The following is a 24,843-nucleotide window of genomic DNA, read 5'->3' as shown; positions in this document are numbered from 1 at the left end:
CCACTAAAGTCTGCTGGGTGGGAAAAGATGGGACTACAAAAAGGGACGGGGTCTTAAGTGCTTTGTAAGGACCCTGGCTAATAGCACGAGGCGTTTGCACTGAAGTGAGGGAACACGGAGGTCTAGATATCAAAAGTATCATGGAACAGTAAATAGTGACAACTGCTCTTTTGGCTGGATGGGCACAAATTCCCACAGTCAAATAGAAAGCTCTTCCAGAGGAGTGGACACTACTTAAGCCACCAATTAATGGGGGAGCTTCGTAATAATGGAATGACTTTATAAGCCCAACATTATAAGTGAGCATTGGTTAACTGGACTGACCTTCAGACAGCAAGCAAGGTGTGGTGGCACTGTCAGGGGATTTTGCTAGTGTGGTTTGAGCCTACATGTCCCAATTCTGACCGATTGTATATTTTTATTCTGATAGAAAGACAGACTTTGCCCCCAATCACAGAAAACAAGGAATGAAAATGTACATTAGCGTGTTTAGGTGGTGCAGCGGTTCACACTGCAGAAATCCAGGTTTGAGTCTCTGGTCTCTGGTCTCTGGAACGGTCAGGTGCATTAGACACTGAAAAGTACCTGTAGAAATCTGCTACTGGCTGGTAAAAAGAAGCGGCTCCACACTTCAACAGTGATGTGTGCTAGCCTGCGACTCTCCTCTGCCAGTGTAGTGGGAAATTGGAAATGACTAAAGCTAAAAGTCAGTTGTTTCTGTTGTTGTTCCTGACCTTCCTTTGTGAACAGAACTGTGTGGAGGATCAAACTAACAAGAGCTGCAGTGTTTCCCACATTCCAGCACTCATTCAAGTCTGCACTAAGGTCTGCCGGACTGGTTTTGTGGCAAGCTAGTCAGTCTTACACAACTTGTCAAGGCTTAGCTTAGCTTAAAAGCTATTAAAACACCTGCTCATCAGTGCTGTTGAAAATGTTTCCTCTTCAGTTTAGTGTCAAGGAAGCAGTCTGGGTAGAAGATAGCATATCTACCCTATACGTACATCCACCTGTAGCCTGGGACTAAAATCTGTAGCCTGGGAATAAAATCCAGCTCACCAGATCCACCAGAAAACAATTCATGTATCAACAAAACCAATCAGATCATTCAAGTCCCTCTCCTACACAGATTCATGATCATAACAATGCAAACTTTGCACAGATTCTTTACATCTTTGTGGTTTTAAAATGTTCAAATGAACCCAAATAAATAAAAAACTTTCTTTATTTAAAAAATAAATCAGTCTCTACCTGCTGTTTGTCTCACCTGACGAGTTCCTGCTCGGCTCCTGTCATGTAGTCCACCAGGGAGGCACCTGTAGTTTCCTTGGAGCCAAACTTCTGCAGGTAACACACAGAACTGGCCCCGCCCACTGGTGATGACCTCACCCAGATGGGTGGGTCTGAAACTGGTTGTGGTGGGAAGATAAATAACAAAAGCTTCTCTCAGGTGAGACTGCAGGTAATGAAACCAACCCAGTTCAGCAATGAATAGCGCCAGCGCGCCCGGTTCACGCCCAGCAATGTGGTTAATTACTGAGATTACTGGTTAACTGGTGTGAACTGAACTGTACCCTCACCTGGGTGTACAGTTAGGGTCAAAAGTGCAGTGTTGTGGCAAGATCCTGAGTACATAGCATGAAACTTCTCTTTGCCCATATGCCATTCATTCACTGCCTGTTTTACCACCACTTTATCGTAGTCTTTTACATTTTCGACATTTAGCAGGCGCCTTTTAAGTAGCATATGTCTAAGCAATTGAGGGTCAAGAGCTTTGCTCAAGGGCCCAACAGTAGCAATCTGGCAGTGGTGGGGCTTGAACCGGCAACCTTTTGATTACTAGTCCAGTGGCGACCAATTATGACCCCAACCAGAGTTAAGTGGTTATTAAAAATAACCAAAATAAATAAATAAAGAGCCGAATTTGATCTCTGTTGTTGTCTTGTTTGAAGCATCCTTATCATTCAGCCGATACATTTTGTCCCAGGTGTAAATGGAATGTGTGCGATTATTAAATGGCCTTAATTAGTTCATAATTAACATTTATATTAATAAACTTTTAAAACAGTTTCGAAAACACACCAGAGCAGCCAGAGTTCCTACATCAGGAATGCAGCGTGTTTATTTTCTGTCCTGTGTGAAGGTGGCTGTTTGGTCCTTGGCGTAGCGTCCAGAATCCATGGCTGGGTGTTAAGGGAGCAGCAGAAACAGTAGCGTGAGTGTTTGTGAGTGCTGGGGTCGGGTCTTAACACACAATCAGGAGCCTGTGGAACTCGCCTCGGTGCTTCCTGTTTTTCTTTTTTACCTCAAACATGTTTTTCTCAGAAGGAACCGCGTAATCACAAGAACCCCTGAACTTAAATACATGATTTATAAATATTTAATCCACTTAAAGAGTACTTCAGGTCATCGGTTAATTTACTTATTTTACAGGGTGTCAATCCATCAAAGGGTATCTCACACTCAGATCACTTTTCACACCAAGGAGCAATCCATTCACCCCTCGAATGGTTTTGGACGTTTCGGGAATGGGGGGCGTTGCTGGATGGTGGAAGCAGAAACTGGAAGTGAGGATCGTACCCAGGTCCTCAGGATCCACGTTGCCATGTGACACCTACGCTACCTGCTGAGCCAATGCGCCACCTAGTACTTTAGGCAAAGACAGAATTGATTACATGATTAATAATATTTGCCTCAAAGACATACAACTAGGGCTGCACCGAACCAAAGTGAGAGCTATTATTTCCAAGAAACTTAGTGGAACAGTGGTGAATCTATCCAGGATCCATGTTGCTGTCTGGCACCCATGCTACCTGCTGTGCCATCATGACATCCAGAGGTGTAACGTTTAATAATATTAACTTGATAAACAGTTACAAAGACAATTCCACAGCTAGGACTGCACCGAACCAAAGCGAGATCTATTATCTCAGAGACACTTGGTGGAACAGGTGTGAATCTATCCAGGATTCATTTTGCTGTGTGGCACCTACGCTACCCACTGTGCTGCTGTGCCATCGTGACGTCCTGAGGTGTAACATTTAATAATATGAACCTGAAAAATACTTACAAGAACAATTCTACAGCTAGGACTGCACCGAACCAAAGCGAGAGCTATTGCCTTCAAGAAACTTGGAGGAACAGAGGTGAATCTACCCAGTAGTGTAGATTGTGTGAGAAATATGCAATACTAAGGTGGATTTATTTTTTTTAGGAAGGGGGTGTTTACTTTTCCAGACATTTTTTTTGTAGAAGAACTCTCATTTCCAGAGCGTTGGCAGTGGTCGTGGGGTGGAGTGAGGGCAGGGCTTTAACCGGATTCCCTCCTCCGCCTGGATCTTTGCCCTCAAACCCCTCTTAGACTGAACTGCCCCAGTGAAGTAGGTGAAACAGGAATGATGGGATGCTGTATGAACTGGATTCTGCTCTTGGTTCTGTGTGTCCTGCTGCCGGTCCACACACGGGCTGGCAGGCAGATGCCCAAACTGTCCAACAAGAAGAAGTGCGCTGATGAAGACTGCAGTCGTGAGTAACATGTCTGTGTGGTGGTGTGTAGATGTAACTGGACGTCTGTTTTGACTGATTGTTTTATTCATGGAGAGTGCAGAGAGTGCAAAATTTGATTATATATGAATTTTCTTTAATTATAAATATATATATATATATATATATATATATATATGTTGCATGTTGATAATGAATAACCAAATTCATCTCTGGAGGTAAATTTGCTCATATTCTTAAAAAAAGCTCTGATGTATAAAATTTGATACAGATTAATAAAAGCATTCAAGAATATCTAGTTTTATATATTTTTAGTAACTGAATCTATACCTGCACCTGAATTTTAATTATACACTGAAATAAGTTGAATCATTGTCTGATTGCGAGACCTTCGTCTCCAGATCCCATCCTCATCGCTAGAGCTTTGCAGGATTATTATCCCCAGGACTGTCGCTTTATTCCCATCCAACAAGGCCAGCTCGTCTACGTCTACGCTATGCTGAAGGACCAGGGCAACCTCTTTTGGGCTGGCAGTGTAAGTTATAGTATTTATATCTGTTTTTAGAAACATATTGATGTACATTTTTGTCATAAAGTAGTTGGTTGTAGTTGGTAAGTCTATTATAATGGATCATGTGTGATTTGGATTTTTTTTAGGTCCAGGGGTCGTACTATAGTGATCAGGAGGCCCGGATTGGACATTTTCCCAGCAGCGTTGTTGAAGAGACCCATGCTTTAATGCCTGCAGAGGTCGAGGTCAAAACAACCGTGAGTGTCTCAAGATTTTTGGTATTATTTTTGGAATACTTGAAGGTACATGGGATAGGATTGTTTTAGTTGAGAACTCTTTTCTAATCTACTTTTATCTTTTCAGAAATGGGATTTTTACTGTCACTGAGACGCCGACATCTTTCAAAGACTGGATTCTGTGGATTCTGCTTTATTTCTTTCTTTGCACTTAATCAAATCTGTTACTATACTGTAGCATGCAGTTCCACACAGTTTTGTTATTTTAACAGATATAAATTATATAAACACTCTCTTAAACAAACCAAACACTTATATTCCATGATTATCCTGAGAAAAGGCTTCATTTTTGTGGGTACGAACCTCAATTCTAGAAAAGTTTGGACAGTATGTACTCTAATAAAACAGAGAGCGGTGGTTTGTAAATCCATTTTTGACCAGGCAGCATTACAAAGAAAATGATTAAAGTATTTGTAAATCTATTTGTAAATCAGGCAGTTAAAGTACTGGAGTGGTAATCAGGAGGTTGCCAGGTCAAGCTCCACCATTGCTGAGTTACCACTGTCGGGTCCCTTAACTGTTTGAACTGTATTCAAGTCACTTCGAATGGGTAGAAGCTAAATATATCAGTAAATAATTCATAAGTTTAGAAATAATGGTTCTAATAATGTGAGTGACTGGCAGGGATTTTTGGCATTTCAGCCTCTACAGTGCAGAAATTATTAAAAGATTCAGAAAATCCAAAGAGAGAAATCTTTGTGTGTAAAGAACAAGATTTAAAACCACCAGTGAATGGTCAATAATTCCTCTGATGACCATATAAGTGGAAAAATGGAATAATTAAAAGAACAAACACTGGATTAGCCTGATTGGTGTTGTCCCATTTTTTTTTAAGTTCTGAAGAGAGAATATATTTACAAAAACACTGCTTATAAGGTAAAACATCAATGATGATGTATATATCGCTTCATATCCAATAAACTCCAGCTGCTGCTAAAACGTCTGGAATTCTGTGTGTATATGTATATGAATAAGAGGTTTAGAAAGTAAAATGTAGTGTATTTTTACCATACAAAAATGATTTTTGCTGTTTTATGCCAGGTGTTATGGTTGTGATACTGAAGTGATCATCACCCCTCTGAAGGGTGGTCTTAAAGGGACTGGGAATATTAAAAAAAACAGCAATCTGGAAAACAAGTCGAGCTTTTAAAGATATTTCGGTAGATAAAACAGACATTTTTTAAATGCCGTAGACTAAAGCAACATGGGTCCTATGGACCCACCGCGACCGTAAACAGAATAAAATTAATAGTAAAAATAATTGAAGAAACGGCGCCATCTAGTGTACTGTTTAAACATCGCCTCAGACTTTTGCTATAACAACAAGCTATAAGTTTCTATCTGTCAGAGGATTCTGGTGAAACCGGACCCACTGTGACCCTGACCAGGATGAAGCGCTGGTAAAACATGAAAATGAAGATGAAATGATTTATTTAAGCACGTGTCTTTGGTAATTTCCTCATCACTGTGCGACTACTGCCACCTACAAACACTAATGTAACACTAATGCAGCTTATGTGACTAATGGCTTGTTTTACAAACCTGGTCAGGGTTGCAGTGGGTCACCTGGAAACACTGGAGCCTAACAACTTTTTTGGCATCTAAGTGCTAAGTGGACAAGCCTCCTAGAGGAGTTAAGGCTGTTAAAGCTGCAAAAAAGGTTTGGAATACGATGTTAAACAAGCTTATGGTCATGTGTCCACATTCTTTTGGCCATTTTATGTGTGTAGCTAAAAAAAGAAGTCACATATTGTTTTTTTTTTAATAACTACGGCATTTATTTATTTGGTAGCCATCGCTGCACACAGGTAGCCATTAGCTTAGCACTCTGAATCAACAGGAATGTGAAGGAAGAAGGAAAGAAGTAGCTGTGGGTTAAATCCTCAACACTGACATTGAGACACTGAGACCAGCACTTGTTCCAGTGGTTGCAGGGAAGGAAACTGGTCTCGTAGCGATGAAACCAGAACCCAAAGTACGTCACATGAATCAGCACATGGATCTGTGTTAGCATTGCGTCGTTATGTAGTTTTAGCAGCTTTTCCAATGTTGGTATTTGACACAAAAAGACTTGAATATTTACGCTTACAAACACTCGTCAACATTCATTTATTTTCATGGCTAACTGTGCTGTTTGGTGCTGTTTTGTATGCCATTTAAATGCTCTAAAAGTGAAAGGCGCAACGGAACTGCTACCGTTAATTTACAACTTGCTATGTTGTCAAAACCACCACAGAATACATCAGACCTTCAGAGATTATTTACCATCATTATATACTACAGCACCGTCCCACATGTAAGAATGCTGTTTACTTTTGCTGTGGAGGATTTCATGACATTTAAACTTAACAGTGCTAGCTCTGGAGTTGGACTGTTGAACGAAAGGTCACTGGTTCAATGCCCACCGCCAAGTTGTCTCTGTTAAATCAACTGTTGGATCAAATCGTCTGGTAGAAACAACGTTCTCATTAAAACTCATTACAATCGCGAAGTAGCGACGTCTAGTGTCTGGTTAAGGTACTGTCTCCACAGAGGTGATACTGTAATGGGTGTTTAGAGTCTCAGGCAGTGTCATCAACTTTTCTTCAAATCAGACCACAGAACTCCTACTGTTGATGTGTTTGAAACACAAAACCTTTCCAACCATAAAGATCACACCTTTCACTTCTTAAAAATGCAAGATTATAGGTCAAAACATTTACATACTGTCCTTTTTATGTTTGTTTTACCATTTAGTCTTGTTGAATGTCCAAAATAGTGTAAAATCCCAGTCTACCTACATCATGCAGACACAATTCATGACTGTGCGGTCATTGTTTATCCTCAACCGGCTATGAGAATCAAAGAGCCCTTTTGTTTGGCAGTGTTTTGTTCGGTGAATGTCAAGCAGCCGTGGGGCGCGAACAATACCCTTGTGGTGTGATGTGTCTCTTGATTAAAGGTCTGGAATTGAAAATGATAAGACAATACTATTGATTATGTTCCAGGAATGTAAAAAAATCTAGGTAAGACGGGTCTTGAAGATTTAAGTCCAATGCTTGACCACGTCTTGTAATGTTAGAGGAGGCCGGGGCACCGTAGATTAGTGGGTTATCCTCTCAGAGCTTCAGGAATAAAGGGAGAACACAACTAATCAGGGAATATTATTATAATCATTATTATGTTGGCTGGCTGCTTTACTTCTTCTTTGGGCCGGCCACGACGATCTTGTCATCATGAGAAATGTGAATGGTGCGCTCTGGAGCGTCGGAGACCTTACGAGGCGCTGTAACGGTCAGCACGCCATCGGAAGAGAGAGACGACGTGACGCTGGCAGGGTCCACTCCTGATGGGAGGCGGTACTTTCGGACGAACTCCCGTGAGACGAAACCGTGGTCGTCCTAAAAGGAAGAAGGAGCAAAAAATCAACAGAACTGGTTAATTTTTCATTTTTATTTACACTGGGATGGAATTCAAAGCATCTTACAATCGCGGCTGAATACAATGCAAGAAGTTGAGTGTTAAGAGCCTCACTCAGGGGCCACACACTGGTACTTTGGCCATGTTAGTGCTTGGACAAACTACGTATAGATCACTACATTACATTAATATGGACAACCTGATGTGTGGGGCTCAAACCTTGTGCCCATGGGTCAAATTACAGGGGGATAAGGGAATCTTAATGTTCCAATCATTCAGTCACATAAAACAGCTGCAAAAATAATTGGACTCCCAGGACTATGATAACATTTGAGTCTGTTATACTTGTGTCGGTGTTGTTTACCTGACGATCCTCATGTTTAGCATGAACCTTGATGTAATCCCCGCTGATCTTTACTTTCAGCTCCTCAGGTGTAAAGTGCTTCACGTCCAGATTGATCGTAAATTTGTCCTTCTCCATTTTCATCTAGGAAGAAAAATACATGAAACCATAACAAATATAAATTAAATAAAGTAAACAAAGCATTTATATTCACATCAGAAGGAAAGTTGAAGGCTCTTTTTATGAGTAAAGTAAAAAACGTCATGTGTTTACATTGTTTTGACAAAATAATATAAGTCGGACTAGGCTGGTCCAGTGGTGGACGTTCAAGGAGCTAAAATAAGTCAAGTAGTTCTGCCACAATAACAAAATATTACCTGATTCATAATTTATTGACATTTTTTATTATAGGCATATTAGTCTTCCCTGTTGTCTTATCTTTTTATTATGAATCTTGATTTATTTGGGTGTAGTAAATGTCACAGTATGATACCCAAATCCCAAAAGCTACACTTGAAAAAAAAAATACATATAAATATATATTTTTTTAATTGTAAATATATCAGAATCAGAATCAGAATATATAGATTGAATTAACAACACAATAAACAAAAGTGTTGGGACACGCCTTCTAATTTATTAATTCAACAGCTGTAATGCTTCTAGCTTTGCACCAACAGTTTATGGAGGGCCCCTTCCTGTTCCAGCATGACTATGCACATTGCAGCTTTATATGTTAGCTAACTTTTAAAGACTGAACTGTTGTTTTTTTTTGGTGCTGTTTTTTTTGGGGTGGTCCAAGTATTAATTAGGAGGGTCAGATTCCCTCAATTCCCCCTATAATCTGAACCATGGGCACAAGGCTTGACCCACTTAAATCAGGTTATCCATCTTTGCCCATTATTTAATACAAACGGTTTCTTAATGCCAGACCTCCTATGGATTCCAGCTGTGTGAAACTCATAGATGCTTGATTCCAGTCAGTGAGCTTTGACTTTAATTTATTTGACCTGATGATGCTGGTTGTCCATGATTGACATTTGCTGCCATCAGTTTTGAGACTGGTTTATTAGGATCTCTGTTACTGAAATCCCTTTTATTCTATGACGTGTTGCATAAATACTAAGATTATAGACTGTTTACAGTATCAGCTTAGACTCTGCAGAAGCTCTTACTGTAAATAATAATAATAATAATCGCTGTGGTCAGTAAGAAACCAGCTAAAAGGTACCAGAGCAAAGACGTCAGTACAAGTTCTTACCTCTGAGAGCCCACTCTCCACCCAACTGGGCCAGCGAAAGAAAGAAGGACGGGAAGAGTACAGCGAAGGGTGGGGTGCCAGAACGTCACTTTCTGAGACATGCTCCCCAAAGTGCTGGTCAAAGATCCTGCTGGGAAAGAAGGATGGCCAGAAGGAGCGGCGAAACCAGGGAAGCTGGATGGCGATGTCCATTCTGTCTTCAATCCTGCTCCAATAAAACCTGCTGCCTGCCCAGCCTGCCCACTTATATACACCAGTAGTGACAGAGACAAAGCTGGGCCCAGATCTGTCTGGAACAATGATGTAAACTGTTCCCTAGTTCTGTCCCTCCTACCCACCTCTGGAAGCCGCCTCGTCCCTCTAATCCAGACACCCTAAACCGGTGGTGTGATTTCATTCACTCAAACGCCAGCAGGATTATTACCGCAGGCTCTAAATACTGCCCGTGGGGGACGCTGTCTTTCTGGCATGGATATTGTAAACCCTGCAGGTCCGCTCCATGCCGAGGCAGATTAGGGTGTCTGTGCCCTGACATGGCCGGGAGGTTCTGGGCTCTGAGCCCTCTTTGAAAGCTTTCAGCTTTGACAGAGCACTGGGCGCGTAGCCAGTTGCTTTGAAGGCTGCTGGTCAATGGTACTGGGATCAAACAGTCACATAGAGAGGCATTCTGATTCTAAAGAAGCATTTCCCTGGTGCCTGGCAGCTGAAGGGAGCTTAGTCAGACTGGCACAAGGTTCTGGCACAGACCTAATGCCCAGTCAGCTTTGATTTTAATCTACAAACCAGTGTATATAATGACAAATACATTTATTATCATTATTATTTATTATTATTTATTATTATTCATTATTATTTATTCATTTATATTATATTATATTTATTATTATTATTAATGATAATAATAATGTATTTATTTACATATTTATTTATTTTATTGATACATATTTATTTTTATTTATTTATTTATTAATTATTATTATTATTATTTATTACTCTTTGTAATTGTTAGACTAGCTTTGCTCACCTTAATTTCTAAAAGAAATGTCAGGATGAGCGTTTTTCTTTTTATTCCTTTACATAAATAAATATAACATCTCCTTATGAGGTCTATCAGTATGGTAAATCCAGTGTATAATATGTAAAATTAAATAAAAGTATTTATTATTTGAGGGATTATATGAGAGGTCAGAGGGACGACGTTTAATAGTCACAATAGTTCTGGTGAAAAGGATTTGCAGACTGGATACTTTTAAAGGCACTGTAGTACCTCCAGGCTCGATCCTCAGTCCGCTTCTGTTTACACTGAAGTTTACACTATGTGGCTCCATTATGGCAACACGCCTCCTAATGCACCCTGTGTGTGTCCAGTTCAGGCCAAGCAGTAAAACACGTGTGCCACAGACTATTTCTGGAACTATTTGTCAACCTAGTCCAGGCAAACGCACACACGTCTCTGTGCCTCTACCCCCTCTGTACCCTCTCTGTACCCTCTCTGTCTCTTTCTTACCATTTCGTCTCTACTCTACTGAAATCCTACCAACAAAAACGGTTGACTTGTTTCTTTTTTTCATCTTGGATACCTAAGATACCTTTGGGATGGCCGACCGGACCGTTCCACATGCCTACCCGATGAGTCTGAACTATGAGATGTGCACACCGGCTCGGATCTACGATCAGAACTTCGCAGAGGGTAAGTGAGGTCCCGGGAGGAAGAGCAGTTGCTAATGTTGCTCAAATACATGAGAGTTGTATAGAAATGCCAACTGGCATAGATCTACAACAACAAGAACTTAAAGTTGTTGCCAATGAATCTGCTAAACTGCCAAACGAAGCGATTTCCTAATGCACCACCCACCGTATCAAACCGGAGTAAAATCCAAGGCTCAGGCTAAGACTTATATTTAGAATACCACGCATGACAAAGAGTCCAGCACCACTTAACCAAAATAACCCAACGTCCACTGCAATGCAAACGGTTTAGTGGTGACAACAGCTGCAACTAACAATTATGAAATTATTTTTGGGATTTTTTCCCCTTTATCTCCCAGACTAGTCATTTCCAATTCCCGATTGCATGACCCAGTCGGATCACCACCTCTTTTCACCTGCAAGTGTTGGGTTTCCACACAGCCGTATCACATAGAGAGAGCCACACTATGCTCTATGTGATCCCACCACCACCGCTCGCCCAGGCATCTGGACCAGCCTGTAGATCACAAATTGCACCAGCAATGGGATAAGACCCCATCCAACCTTCCCTCCCTTAAACGTGGCCCGGCTGGTGACTCTGCTGAGTGCCCCCATTGAAGTATAATACAAAAAATACTTTAAACTACAAATGTTCTTTAATAAATGACATTAATTTGCTGATTGTGTTATAGCACGCTTCGCCATGACACTTATCGGTCACTTTATTGTCCGTCCAGCTCTGAGTCCTCAGGACCTGATGGCCCCGGTGCTGTACCACGGCTACTACATCCGGCCCCGCATCAACAAGCAGCTGGAGCGAGGCTTCTCGCAGGTGGACGGCGAGGACGACTGGTACCGCGTCCAGCTCGACGTCTGCCAGTTCGCCCCGGACGAGCTGAGCGTACGGACCGTGGACAACCTGCTGGAGGTGACCGGCCGACACGGTCAGAAAACAGACGAGCACGGTTTCGTGTCCCGGGAGTTCACTCGAACCTACATCCTTCCGATCGGCGTGGATCCGCTGCTGCTTCAGGTGTCGCTCTCTCACGACGGGATTCTGTGCATCCAGGCACAGAGGAAGATCCAGGATCTGGAACCTAAAGTCAAGGAGCTCAAGATCAACGTGGATCAGAAAGGAGGGAAGAGCAGCTGAAATGGACTGTGGGGTTCAAGCCATTTTTCTTAGGATAGCAAGGCATTTTCCAGATCTGGGCACATCCCCAAGCTGCTTTTACATCTGAAACGTTCATGCTGACTGGGTCTCTACTCAAAATTAAAGGGTTTAAGGCTGTTTGTGATAAAGAAAACTGATCATATTCAGACTTTCTTGATAGATGAGCACTTATGCTCACAGTTGATGTGAAAAAGTCCATGTACACATGTATGAATGTCATGACAGGTTTGGGATTTCAGTGATTTCTGCTATTGTTCTGCTTCTGTCTGTGATTGGAATACATACACTATATGGCCAAAAGTATGTGAACGCCGGTCTGTAAAGCTGCTCTGATGACAAACTGGGAAGCAGATAAACCATAATATTCAGATATGCTTAAAATGCCCCCCCACAATATACTGATGTAAAAATTATAAATCAACATATTCCACTCAATAGCTTTGCGTAATGTTAGGATCCATCAGTGTTCCCGATAGTTATTGATATGGCAGAAAAGCTTTAGAACGGCAGGAACCCCTGTCCACCACGCCCCATAGATTTTGCCAGCCCCAATATTCAGTTCCCATCCCAGGTGGATTTGGTTCCCCAACTGTTCTGGTATCCTGTTAAAAATAATTTCTTTCTCCTCGAACTGTCGTCTACTTAAACCACAGTAGGAAAACGTTTACTGTGGAAGCTCTTCTGTAAGTCCTTCTGGATAAGAGCGTCTGCTAAATCCTGATAATGTAAATATAAATGGATCGAACTGTTGTACACGAACTGGTTAATCTGTTACCAGCTCAAGGTCAACAGAGACGCTCTTGCTATTTAGGTGTTTCATTCAGGAACAAAGGTGCACACACACACACACACACACACACATAACACTCACACACACCTGCCAAGTAGCAGCTTTACTTCACTTCGCTTCCCTCCGAACACGGAAACGTAGAGAGAAATAAAACAAAGAGGCCGCTTGTTTGTACCTTCAAATATGCGCAGCAATGGGGAACAGGCTCAACAAAACCCTGCAGAAGTGAGTATATGTATTTAGTCATTTACATACTTTAATGACTTCTATTTATGTGTAACACAAATATTAATAACAACAATAATGAGTCCAGTTTAAATAGCTTCTAATTAATTTAATGTGAAGAAAACCCAAGAGTCTAGATCTTAACACACCCGGGATTAATTAAAACGGTGATTGTGTGCGGTGATGGATGTTCTGTAGTGAAGGGCCCTTCAGAGCACGACTATAATAATAATAACTATCAGGAGAAACGGAAACAAGCCAAACCGGCTTTTTGGGTTTTTTTCTTCAGATTTGTTTTTATTGCACTGTTTGAACAATTCTGTGTATTTGTTTCTTCTTTGTATAAAATATTGACCAGTGCATTGTTAAATTACACTTACAATCATATAGATTGTGTTAAATTATTGAATAGCATTAGAAATAAACACATTTCATTGCCTTAAACAGAATGTAATTCCTCTTGAAATACAATTCCTTATTTTGTTGAAGCAGAAACAATAAAGTCAAATATTTTTGCCACAATATTTTGTGGTTTGTATTTTAAAACAGGGAAGTATAAAAAAATAAGGTTGATTAGTTTATGAGCAGATAAATACTTAGATTTGGGGTTAATGTTTGACTCAGGTTGAGTTACAAGGAAATATTTTATGTAAAATGTTGCTATGAGGATGCCAAATCCAGATGACCAGATATCAGTAAGAAACCTACACAGAAACACTGGGCGCAGGGTGGGAACAGCAGCCAGTACATCTACTAGATGGACCCTACAACAATCCATTGGACGAACATAAAGTGAACATGCAAAACCATGTAATCAGAGGCTGGTATCTAAGCCACCATGCCACCCTATTGTTCTTGTTGTTTTTATTATTGTGTTTTTCAGTTTTTAATTACTTTAGAATACATTTAATAAAATCAGTGTGTAGACGTTGCCCATCACCGTTTCCTACGTGAAAGCAAGAGCATCATATGTATAATGGTATTTTGTTTTGTCACATCCCTTCTGTTAGTCACTAAACAGGAACACCACCGAACGCATATGCGGAAGAACTTCATGTTCACTGTCACACAATGTGAAGTTGTTTCAGCTTGCAATAAAACTGGTGGAATAGTTTGGAAATGAATCTGTCATGAAGCCTGAAGCAACTTCATAATGTTTTTGGTGCATGTTTCCACAATAATCCAGCTGTTAATCTGCACATAAATAAAGGTTTGGTAATAGAAAGATAATTTCAGATGTGAGATGAGCTGTCTTCTGTAAAACTGTTTAGTAACTACACAAGGAATCATTCATTTATTCAAAACAAAGAAGAAAAACAAGGTTGGGGTCTGGAACCACCCAGAAACACTGGTAACAGGGCAGGAATACACCATGGGTCATGGGGGGTATTTTAGTGGGAAAGCTTGGAGAAAACCAGAGAACACAAACCTGGGAAGAATTTGATCAAACAGGAGAATCCAGATTAGGATATATGCTGCTGTGCAGAACCCACTCTAAGAGCTGTGCCAGCATGCCGTAAGTGCATAGTCTCCACCTACGGCCTAACGTACAGAAATACAATATATTTATATGTTCGAGAAGTCCAGTTCACAGTCCATTCTTTCCTAGCAAACAATAAAAACTGAACTGGATGCTTTTCAAGGTTGGTTGCATTCTATTCTAACAATAACTTCTGCAGTTTATTCTTTATCAATCCCTGCCCATTGTTTGGAAGTAGACCGGTTTTACAATGGTCACTTATAAAAAACAATTTCTGAAACGTGACACCAAGAGCTTACCATACAAACCAGCTAAAATATTGTCCACTGTTTCACATACAGACACAGTGCATCAAAGGCACAACGTGTTGTGTAAAACATTATTTTTGACATAAAAGGCAGCAGCAAGTCAGAATTTGTGGTTAAGTTACTGTAATTGAACCTTGTGACCCTTTTTACAACTGGAAGGGGATTAACTGTTTAAATGTCTCTCCAAGGTGGGGTTTAAATACAAGGAAACCTGAAGGAAAGAGATCAACAAACAAAGGTAAGACAACTTTTAGCGTATCTCAAAAGTAAGCTTGAAAGAAGAACTTTAATTAGTTTTAAATCCAAATAGTTATTCTATTCAGTGAGGTTTAGATGTCATACCACCAGGAGGAGTCAGAAAACATTTAAGCTTTGCCTTGCTGTAGCCTGCTAGTGAGCTAATTAGCAGATTGTAGGAGATAACCTCTTCATAAACTGACTGCTGAGCCAGACGTATGACAAGTAGGTGCTAAACAAACAGAACAGACAGTGCGGCAAACATTACGGTAGATAAACATTGGCCAACTGTAACTATAACTTACATTACATTACACGTCCACAGCTCCACCCCAAGAATAATGTTTGTCTTTTTTCCTAACAGCTCCACATGCTGCCTCATCCTACAAGGTATTTGCTTCTTAAAACCACTTTAATTCCTCTAAAAAGACACTTTCAGTCATTTGTATTAAAGCTTTTATCTCTGCTTTATGCCGGTCAGGGTCACGTGGGTCTGGCATCCCCAGAATCACTGGACAGTGCGACCAGATGATAGAATTACTAAGGATAACTTACCACTGTGCCACCAAGTGCCACCCTAGTTGGACACTTGGACAATTATAGTAAATGGTTCCTGTGTGCCATCTTCTATTCTTAAATAGATACAAGTTCAAGTTCAGCTGTGCTACTGTCTGGCCGGGCTTCTACACAGATATGATTGGCTATGTCTGAGAGATAGGGGTGGCCATAGCTCTCTGATGTGTAGAGTATTCTCAGTGGTACCAGATCTGCTGCAACCCTGGTCAGAATAAAGGAGTTTATGAAATGAAATGAAAAATGAAATGAAATTGACTAGCAAAAATAACTGCAAGGACATGAAACTAGTGGTGGGCGTACCAGCCCTGCCACTGTGTATTATTTTGTCCTGCAAGTGGCAAACCTGAAAATTTACTTCATTAGATACTGGAATGTACCACAGTTCCCATTTAACTCTGTCTAGGTCCTAATTTCTCTCTTATCTTCTTTGCATCAGGCTAAAGACGTGCGTATATACGACCATGTAGCATCCGAGCCTCAATACGCCAGAGTGAATAAACGAAAGAAGACCGACACTGATAACTTGCACTATGCCGAGATTCAGGTGCTACAGTCTGAAGCCATCAGCAAGCAGAAACCCGTGGAACACCACGACTCCACCACCGAGTACGCCACCATAGACTTTCTAAGAAGCTTCAAGCCTGATGCGTCTAGTAAACCTGCAGATATACTCATTCCTCCTGGAGAGCTCCAGAGACCCAAGGGCAAATCTCAGAGTGTAAAGAGTGCCTCCTTGAATCAGGCTGTCATTGTCTGACTTTTTTGACATTGTGTGTTTTTAAGTCACTTGTACTGGTCATTGACCACTTTATTGGGAACATGTGTCCATCTGATCATTTAAAATCATACAGATGTGGGTGAACTTGACCGTAACTTGGTTGTTTGTGCTCGGACAGTCTGATTTGAATGTTTCAATAACAGGTTTTGACATCACGTGTACTGTAAATTAACTTTAAAATGTGAATTCAACAATGAATGAAGTATTTTAAGTATTGTCAAAGTTGTTTGTAAGGACAGGATAAAATTGGTCAGATCATTGCAGAAATTCTTAGCAGTTTTACAGTACAGGTGTTGGTCATAAAATTTGAATATCATGAAATAGTTGATTTATTTCAGTAATTCCATTCAAAAAGTGAAACTTGTATATTATATTCATTCATTACACACAGACTGATATATTTCAAATGTTTATTTCTTTTAATGTTGATGATTATAACTGACAACTAATGAAAACCCCAAATTCAGTATCTCAGAAAATTAGAATATTACTTAAGACCAATACAAAAAAAGGATTTTTAGAAATGTTGGCCAACTGAAAAGTATGAACATGAAAAGTATGAGCATGTACAGCACTCAATACTTAGTTGGGGCTCCTTTTGCCTGGATTACTGCAGCAATGCGGCGTGGCATGGAGTCCATCAGTCTGTGGCACTGCTCAGGTGTTATGAGAGCCCAGGTTGCTCTGATAGTGGCCTTCAGCTCTTCTGAATTGTTGGGTCTGGTGTAGCGCATCTTCCTCTTCACAATACACCATAGATTTTCTATGGGGTTAAGGTCAGGCGAGTTTGCTGGCCAATTAAGAACAGGGATACCATGGTCCTTAAACCAGGTACTGGTAGCTTTGGCACTGTGTGCAGGTGCCAAGTCCTGTTGGAAAATGAAATCTGCATCTCCATAAAGTTGGTCAGCAGCAGGAAGCATGAAGTGCTCTAAAACTTCCTGGTTGACCTTGGACCTCAGAAAACACAGTGGACCAACACCAGCAGATGACATGGCACTCCAAACCATCACTGACTGTGGAAACTTTACACTGGACCTCAAGCAATGTGGATTCTGTGCCTCTCCTCTCTTCTTCCAGACTCTGGGACCTTGATTTCCAAAGGTAATGCAAAATTTACTTTCATCAGAGAACATAACTTTGGACCACTCAGCAGCAGTCCAGTCCTTTTTGTCTTTAGCCCAGGCGAGACGCTTCTGACCCTGTCTCGTTCAAGAGTGGCTTGACACAAGGAATGTGACAGCTGAAACCCATGTCTTGCATACGTCTGTGCGTGGTGGTTCTTGAAGCACTGACTCCAGCTGCAGTCCACTCTTTGTGAATCTCCCCCACATTTTTGAATGGGTTTTGTTTCACAATCCTCTCCAGGGTGCGGTTATCCCTATTGCTTGTACACTTTTTTTCCACCACAATCTTTTCCTTGCCTTCGCCTCTCTATTAATGTGCTTGGACACAGAGCTCTGTGAACAGCCAGCCTCTTTAGCAATGACCTTTTGTGTCTTGCTCTCCTTGTGCAAGGTGTCAATGGTCGTCTTTTGGACAACTGTCAAGTCAGCAGTCTTCCCCATGATTGTGTAGCCTACAGAACTAGACTGAGAGACCATTTAAAGGCCTTTGCAGGTGTTTTGAGTTAATTAGCTGATTAGCGTGTGGCACCAGGTGTCTTCAATATTGTACCTTGTCACAATATTCTAATTTTCTGAGATACTGAATTTGGGGTTTTCATTAGTTGTCAGTTATAATCATCAACATTAAAAAGAAATAAACATTTGAAATATATCAGTCTGTGTGTAATGAATGAATATAATATACAAGTTTCACTTTTTGAATGGAAGTACTGAAATAAATCAACTTTTTCATGATATTCTAATTTTATGACCAGCACCTGTATATAATGGACTATCTCATAAAGAGTGATCAATAATGTAAAATTTACTTCTCTAAAATGTATTTGTATGTGATTGTAATGAAGAAGAAAAAGACAGAAAAAGACTATTGTTGTTGGTTTTGTTTCCTGGTTGAACTTACTCACCTTATTTAACTGATCAGTTGAACCTTAGATATGTTGTACACAAACTTTTGCATGTTTCTGAAATATGGTCTTTACTTTCTGATAAAACAGGAGAAATGTACTGAATGTTGCGGAGAAAAAGTAAAACTAAAGTGTCGATCACATCACACTAGTATTGATTAGATTCCAATACCAACGTTGGTATCGATAATATTGACATTTTGATTGATCCGCACATCCCTAAACCTACCACCGAGCGGCGCTGCTGCTGTTTCTCTAAACTTCACTTCATGTGTTGTGAATGGTTTATGGAAAAAACCAAGCTTGAGTTTGTATATAAACCACATTTCAACACGTTCATTTAAATCAAATCAAAATTCCTTTACGAATTTAGTCACTAAATTAGACTTAATGTTTTTATCATTATGGCTTCAAACGGTGTAACTTCCAGAATCATGCAGTTTATTGATCCAGATGAGCGACATCGTGTCGGAATACAGGTAAACCAAGCTCAAGCTAAAACTAACACAAAGTCGCTAATAAATGCGGATTTATTAAGATTTTGTGAAATTAATAAAGCATTTTACACCCTGTCTGAATTTATCTGTGTGTTTATAGCAGGATTTCTGTCCCTGAGCTCCTGAAGGACGCTTTGTTTACACCCTTGAGTGGTTTAAACTAGTACATTTAGGGTGTAAATACTGTATAAATAGACCTAAAATTATTTCCAAACGTTCAAATTTACAATACTTACAAGGAACATGTACACTAAACGACCAAAAGTACACGATATGGACAAAAGTATAGGGACACCCCTTCTAATATTTTTAATTCACCTGATTTAGCCACAACAATATTGCTAACATCAGTAAATTATGAGATTAAATAAATTAATCAGATCTCTGTGCTCCATCCATAACAAACAATTATGGATTAAATTTTGAGTCTCAATTATTTTTGGCCACATACATTGGCATTGTCTGATAGTAACTAGCTAACTAATTCTAAATTGAGAATAAATTGATGACTGTACATTTAAACAGCTGACACCAAGCTGCTAAATCTTTGTTTGTTGTAACGTTACAGACTCCTTTCCAGCGTCTTGCTCAGCAAATGCAAGATATTTTAGGAGATGGAGGTATTCTGAAGGAAGTAGTGCAAGCAGGAGATGGTCCACCTATACCAAGAGACGCTTCAGTCTCCAGTAAGTTATACGTTAGCGTTAACTACAGCATTGATACGAAAACGTGAAGGAATGATGAAATATGTATTAAAATGATCAAAACTTGCTAGTTTTAGTGTTATGCTTGTTAGAGTGCAGCACCAGCGTGTTAGTAAAGCAAGGGGCAGGAAATGAATCAAAATCATTTCAAAGCTGTTATCACCTGATACCTTATTAAGCTCAGACTTGTATTAACATTTAATACCTTCATTTTTAAATGTTGTACAGTTCATTTTTCTGGATTCCTGGAGTATTCAGATCGGCCGTTCGAGTCAACAAGGCACCTTAAATTTCCCCGAATGATGAAGCTGGGTAAAGGTGAGCAGTGAGTGGATTTCTGAAGCAGTCGTGTATTTATTATTGTTTGTTACTCTTGTGTCAGCTTCGATGCTTTCCATTTATCAGAAATGGCTCTGTACGGTCTGGAGCTGGGCATGCTGACCATGAGAAAGGGCGAGTTCTCTCGTTTTCTCTTCCAACCCAGATACGCCTACGGAGAAATGGGCTGCCCGCCTCTTATCCCGCCGATGGCCTCCGTGCTTTTCGAGGTGCAGGTGCTCGACTTCTTCGACTCCGCCCAAGTCGATGAATTCTTCTCCTTGACACTGGTTAGTATTTTGTATTATTATTATTTCATTTGCAACCACAACCAGGTTCTCGCACTCACACTCACGATGCCACTTCAGTATTGTGTAAGTGAGAGTGTGTGTGATGCCCTGTTGCTCTAAAAGCAACCAACAACAGCATTCCAAGCAGCTGTGTCTCAAATCACACAAGTAACTTAGTTAAGACGTTTGTTTAAATTTGTTTGGCAGGAGGAGCAGAATTTGGCCCCGCTCTCCACGCTTCTGAATGTCGTCGAAACAGAGCGAAGCTTCGGCAACCGCTGTTTCAACCAGAGCCGATACGAAGACGCTAGAGACCGTTACAAACAGGTACAAACAGTAACAATGGTTCTTTTTTATCTTTATAAACATTCAGTTTTATACACGATCTGTGAATTTTTATTTCTTTTGGGTGCTCACACAAACACATTAGGGGTCAGCGCAGGTCCACATACCTGACTGATAAGTGCACTTTCCAGTGGCTAGGCTGTTTTGCCCATTTTCCACCCATGTCCATGCAGGCACCCGAACGATCGATAGCACCTTGCATTGAGTGGACGTCTTGCTCATAAAGCTGACAGGAATTGTCGGTCCTTGCAGGTCAGGACTCTTTCTTCTAACGTTCCTTATTAACTGTCTCCGCTTTAGGCCATGACGCTCCTGAGGAACCGCGAGGCCGTGGACGGGGACGAGAAGAAGGCCGTGGAGGAAGCCAGGCTGCCCTTCCTTCTCAACCTCTCCCTGACCTACCTGCGTCTGGAAAAACCCCACAAAGCCCTGCAGTACAGCCAGAGGGTGTTACAGATCAGCCCCGAGAACACCAAAGCCCTGTTCCGCTGTGGGCAGGTCAGTAACAAAGCCACATACTGACATTTACTGGCATTGCTGTCTAAATCATTTATATGGAATAAAACATCATTTGTTATGACTCTAAGATTGTTGGACATCTGATCCTTTCAGCTGTAACAACAGCCACTGTTCTGAGAAGGCTTCTCACAAGACTTTAAAGCATGTCTGTGGGAATTTGTGCCCAGTGAGTCAAAAGAGCATTTGCATGGCTGAGCAAGAAAGCCTCATTTGATGTTCCGGTTCATTCCAAAGCTGGTCAGTGGCTCTGTGCAGGCCACTGGAGTTATATAATACATCATATAGCATGTAATTTTCTTTCAATAATTAATTTATTACACCTGTTAGTAATTAGAAGGAGTGTCCCAATACTTTTGCCCATATTTAATTCATTGTAACCAACCTGTGTGGCAAATAAGCCTTAGCAGCTATGAGATAGGTGGCGGTTACTTTTTGCAGTACTATACATTTTTGGCTGTGTCCCAAATTACATCATAGGTCCTACGTAGTGCATCAGTTTAACTTGTGTTTTTAGAAGAGCAGTGTGCTGGATTCTTCTCCCTTCTCCTTTTTTAGGCCTACCTGCAAATGTTCGACTACGAGAAAGCACACGACTACCTCACGATGGCTCAAGCCAAGAAGCCGTTCGACGCCGACATCAACAGTCTGTTACAGAAGCTGGCAGTGTGAGTTCTTAATACAGAGCTGAACTTTTGAACTATGTTGATGTGGAGAGGATGTCTGAACCTGAACCTGTTTTCACGCTTGCAGTTGTTACAAGGACTACCTGGATAAAGAGAAGCACATGTACGCCAGGATGTTTTCCCCTGCACGGGAGGAGAAGTGAAAGTAAGTGGGGCTATTTTAAGAAATGTGGGACTGGGGAATGTGTTTTACCACCGCTTAATTCTGGTCAGGGTCGCAGTGGATGCAGTTCAGTGGGCAAAAGCTAGGAAACACCCTGGACAGGTCCGCCAGTCCATCACATGACACACATACGCACACTTAGGGCAATTTTGTATCTCCACTTAACCTGACTTTGGACTGTGGGAGGAAACCCACACGGACACAGGGAGAACATGCTAACTCCACACAGAAAGGATCCAGATCGCTCCACCTGGGAATCGAACCCGGGACCTTCTTGCTGTGAGGTGACAGTGCTACCCACCAAGCCACAGCAATAATTTATCATAACAGTTAAAGGCGTGGCCTGGACACACTTAAATAAACAATAATCTTGCTAACTTTGTGACAACAGTTTGGGGAAGATCCTTATCTGTCTTAGCCAGTACTTCAGATGTATTTGTTATAGTGTTATATTTTCGGCTTTAGTATTTGCAGCTTACCTTTATATGTAATTTATATATATATATATATATATATTCATAGTTTTTATACTTATTTATAGTTATTTATGTATAGTTAATTTCCCCAAAGAGATCAATAATGTCTTATTTTTTATTTTATTTGTTTTGCAGTACAACACAACTCAGAACAGCCGACGGGAGGCAAAGAAAAGTGAAGACTAAAGGACACAGGGGTTCAAATAAGTTTTGTTATAAAGTAAAAGTTTAATCAATGAATAGTCTGTATACACTATAGGACAAAAGAATTGGGACACCTGTACTAAGTACTGACTTTAGATATTTCGAACACACCAATATGAAAAGAATTCTGTGAAATACGTTATATGCCTCTAAATATGTGGCAACCGTTTGGGAAAGGTCGTTTCCCTTGTCTCCAGTTTGGTGTGGAGAAACGTTGAACAAGTGGAACATTGAACGAGCGGCCTTGCTTGCATCGCAACATGTGTACCTGACCTCACAGAATAGGCATATATTCCCACAGGCACACTTCCAAATCTTGTGGAAAGGCTGTCATTGTAATTAAAAAAAGTGTTGTGGTTTTGGAATGGGGTTTAAACAAGCTCATTGTATGGTGTCTGGATACTGTTGGCCATATAGTGTACAAAAGTTCATTTACTTTAAAAATTTTTTGTTGTACAAACGTGTTTTTTTTTCTTTGTTTGTGTTTTTGCATCGTATTGATGTGTATGAAGTTTCCAGCATTACAAAGAAGCTGTGTGTTACATGTTTTTTTGTGTTCATTATAATAATTTTGTGTATTTAAATAAAAGTTGAAATTTGTTCAGCTGTCTTTGTAAAAATGCCTCATTTTTAAAAGAAAAGCCACAGTCTGGCTTTTTGGTCGTCCCGTCGGCCTATTTATTCGAATAATTTGTAGAAACTATGTAAGAAAAATATACAGCTCTGGTGTTCACTGGTGCTGCACATTAACACATCACAGAAACAATCACCATCCCTGTTTTACAATATCTATAAAGCAGCTTAATGCATCAGTAATCACTTCAAGCTGGCTCACGTCTCTTTGTAGAGCTCCTTGTAGTTGTGACTTGTGCTAGACTCTAGAAAATGGTCTAAACGGCTTGTTGTGGTTTATCAGGTGCTGTTTTTTTAAACTAGCTAGCTAACTAGGCTCAGCCTTTCATGAAAAGATTGGACTGTACATGTCAGGGGCGGCACGGTGGGTGGCACTGTCGCCTCACAGCAAGAATCCCCAGGTGGGGTGGCCCGGGAGTTTGCATGTTTTCCTCGTGTCTGTGTGGGTTTCCTCCAGGAGCTCCGGGTTCCTCCCACAGTCCAAAAACATGCAGTCAGGTTAATTGGAGACATTGCCCTATAGGTGAATGGTTGTGTGTGTATGTGTGTCTGCCCTGCGATGGACTGGTGCCCTGTCCAGGGTGTTACTGTGTGCCTAGCGCCCATTGAAAGCTGGTATAGGCTCCAGCACCCCCCGCAACCCTGATTGGATAAATGTTTAAGGAAGATCATTATCAAGATTAAGGAAACGTTTCTGAGATCATTATGTTAAGATGACCTAGCAGAGGTACAGCAGTCTTGTTCAGTAAGGCCTGCGTGCAAACCCAAGTCCGATAGCATCTCAGAATAAAGATAGTGTGAGATAGCGTTTGGACCTACCTGCCATATCTTGTTTCTCCATGGAAAAATTCTTCTGATTAGCTATCTGATTAAGAAAAGTGGAGCTGTAGACAGAACCAGAATCACATTATTCTTACAGTAAATGTGGGCTGACGTCATAAAGTTCATTTAGTGTGAAAGGAAATGGGAAAACATAGCAGAGGAAATAAGCGTAACTCTTAAATAACCAATAACTTGTGATTTCCACTAACTCTACGCTGGTGTCTGGTCTTGTGATTGGCTTGCAATGGCTTATGCAATGCTACTTTAATAAAGATGCAACCATTACCAGGAGTGAAGGCATGCAGATGAGACCAGAAATTGTGACCCCCTAATTGTCACTGTATATTGACACTTTGGATGTGATGATCATTTGTGGTTCCAAATACTGATGTAATAATTTCCTCCATCACGTATTCCATGTTTGGAAAAACAAACATGTTTTTTTTTTTTTAATACAGAGGAAAAATAGTGTTAATTTTAATTCCTTGACTCCGCCCACAAGAGTGTGGCTATTAAAAGTGCTATTAAAACAACTTAAGTGTGTTAATCCTGCATGTAGGAGCAATAAAAACATGTCTTTCACAATGCA

At 40.6% G+C, this 24,843-nt stretch overlaps 5 protein-coding genes across 5 annotated transcripts; 4 read left to right on the top strand and 1 right to left on the bottom strand.

Moving 5' to 3' along the window:
• The first annotated feature begins 3,395 nt into the window (after window positions 1-3,395).
• mia (MIA SH3 domain containing) lies at window positions 3,396-4,433 on the top strand. The gene is made up of 4 exons (XM_062989171.1): window positions 3,396-3,522; window positions 3,903-4,036; window positions 4,159-4,269; window positions 4,376-4,433. The coding sequence occupies exons 1-4, from the start codon at window positions 3,396-3,398 to the stop codon at window positions 4,397-4,399; spliced, it is 396 nt and encodes a 131-aa protein (XP_062845241.1). The 3' UTR covers window positions 4,400-4,433.
• A 1,634-nt stretch (window positions 4,434-6,067) lies between these two features.
• Window positions 6,068-9,558, bottom strand: cryabb (crystallin, alpha B, b). The gene is made up of 3 exons (XM_062988603.1): window positions 9,312-9,558; window positions 8,072-8,194; window positions 6,068-7,688 (listed from the first exon to the last, which is right to left on the bottom strand). The coding sequence occupies exons 1-3, from the start codon at window positions 9,501-9,503 to the stop codon at window positions 7,485-7,487; spliced, it is 519 nt and encodes a 172-aa protein (XP_062844673.1). The 5' UTR covers window positions 9,504-9,558; the 3' UTR covers window positions 6,068-7,484.
• Window positions 9,559-10,859: 1,301 nt separating this feature from the next.
• Window positions 10,860-12,803, top strand: hspb2 (heat shock protein, alpha-crystallin-related, b2). Its single transcript, XM_062988770.1, has 2 exons — window positions 10,860-11,001; window positions 11,738-12,803. Exons 1-2 carry the CDS (start codon window positions 10,908-10,910, stop codon window positions 12,151-12,153), a joined length of 510 nt encoding a protein of 169 aa, XP_062844840.1. The 5' UTR covers window positions 10,860-10,907; the 3' UTR covers window positions 12,154-12,803.
• A 129-nt stretch (window positions 12,804-12,932) lies between these two features.
• On the top strand, window positions 12,933-16,889 carry zgc:193711 (uncharacterized protein LOC569781 homolog). Its single transcript, XM_062988771.1, has 4 exons — window positions 12,933-13,189; window positions 15,166-15,215; window positions 15,579-15,604; window positions 16,227-16,889. Exons 1-4 carry the CDS (start codon window positions 13,158-13,160, stop codon window positions 16,545-16,547), a joined length of 429 nt encoding a protein of 142 aa, XP_062844841.1. The 5' UTR covers window positions 12,933-13,157; the 3' UTR covers window positions 16,548-16,889.
• A 2,023-nt stretch (window positions 16,890-18,912) lies between these two features.
• fkbp6 (FKBP prolyl isomerase 6) lies at window positions 18,913-23,405 on the top strand. Its single transcript, XM_062988814.1, has 9 exons — window positions 18,913-19,079; window positions 19,666-19,783; window positions 20,030-20,119; window positions 20,207-20,409; window positions 20,617-20,736; window positions 21,055-21,252; window positions 21,829-21,938; window positions 22,024-22,101; window positions 22,731-23,405. The coding sequence occupies exons 1-8, from the start codon at window positions 19,005-19,007 to the stop codon at window positions 22,097-22,099; spliced, it is 990 nt and encodes a 329-aa protein (XP_062844884.1). The 5' UTR covers window positions 18,913-19,004; the 3' UTR covers window positions 22,100-22,101; window positions 22,731-23,405.
• The last annotated feature ends 1,438 nt before the right edge of the window (window positions 23,406-24,843 follow it).

Source organism: Trichomycterus rosablanca, chromosome 26 (assembly GCF_030014385.1).
Source record: "Trichomycterus rosablanca isolate fTriRos1 chromosome 26, fTriRos1.hap1, whole genome shotgun sequence".
NCBI classification, from domain to species: Eukaryota; Metazoa; Chordata; class Actinopteri; order Siluriformes; family Trichomycteridae; genus Trichomycterus; species Trichomycterus rosablanca.
Note: the sequence above shows the minus strand (reverse complement) of the source record. Positions and strands in the feature narration are given on the sequence as shown.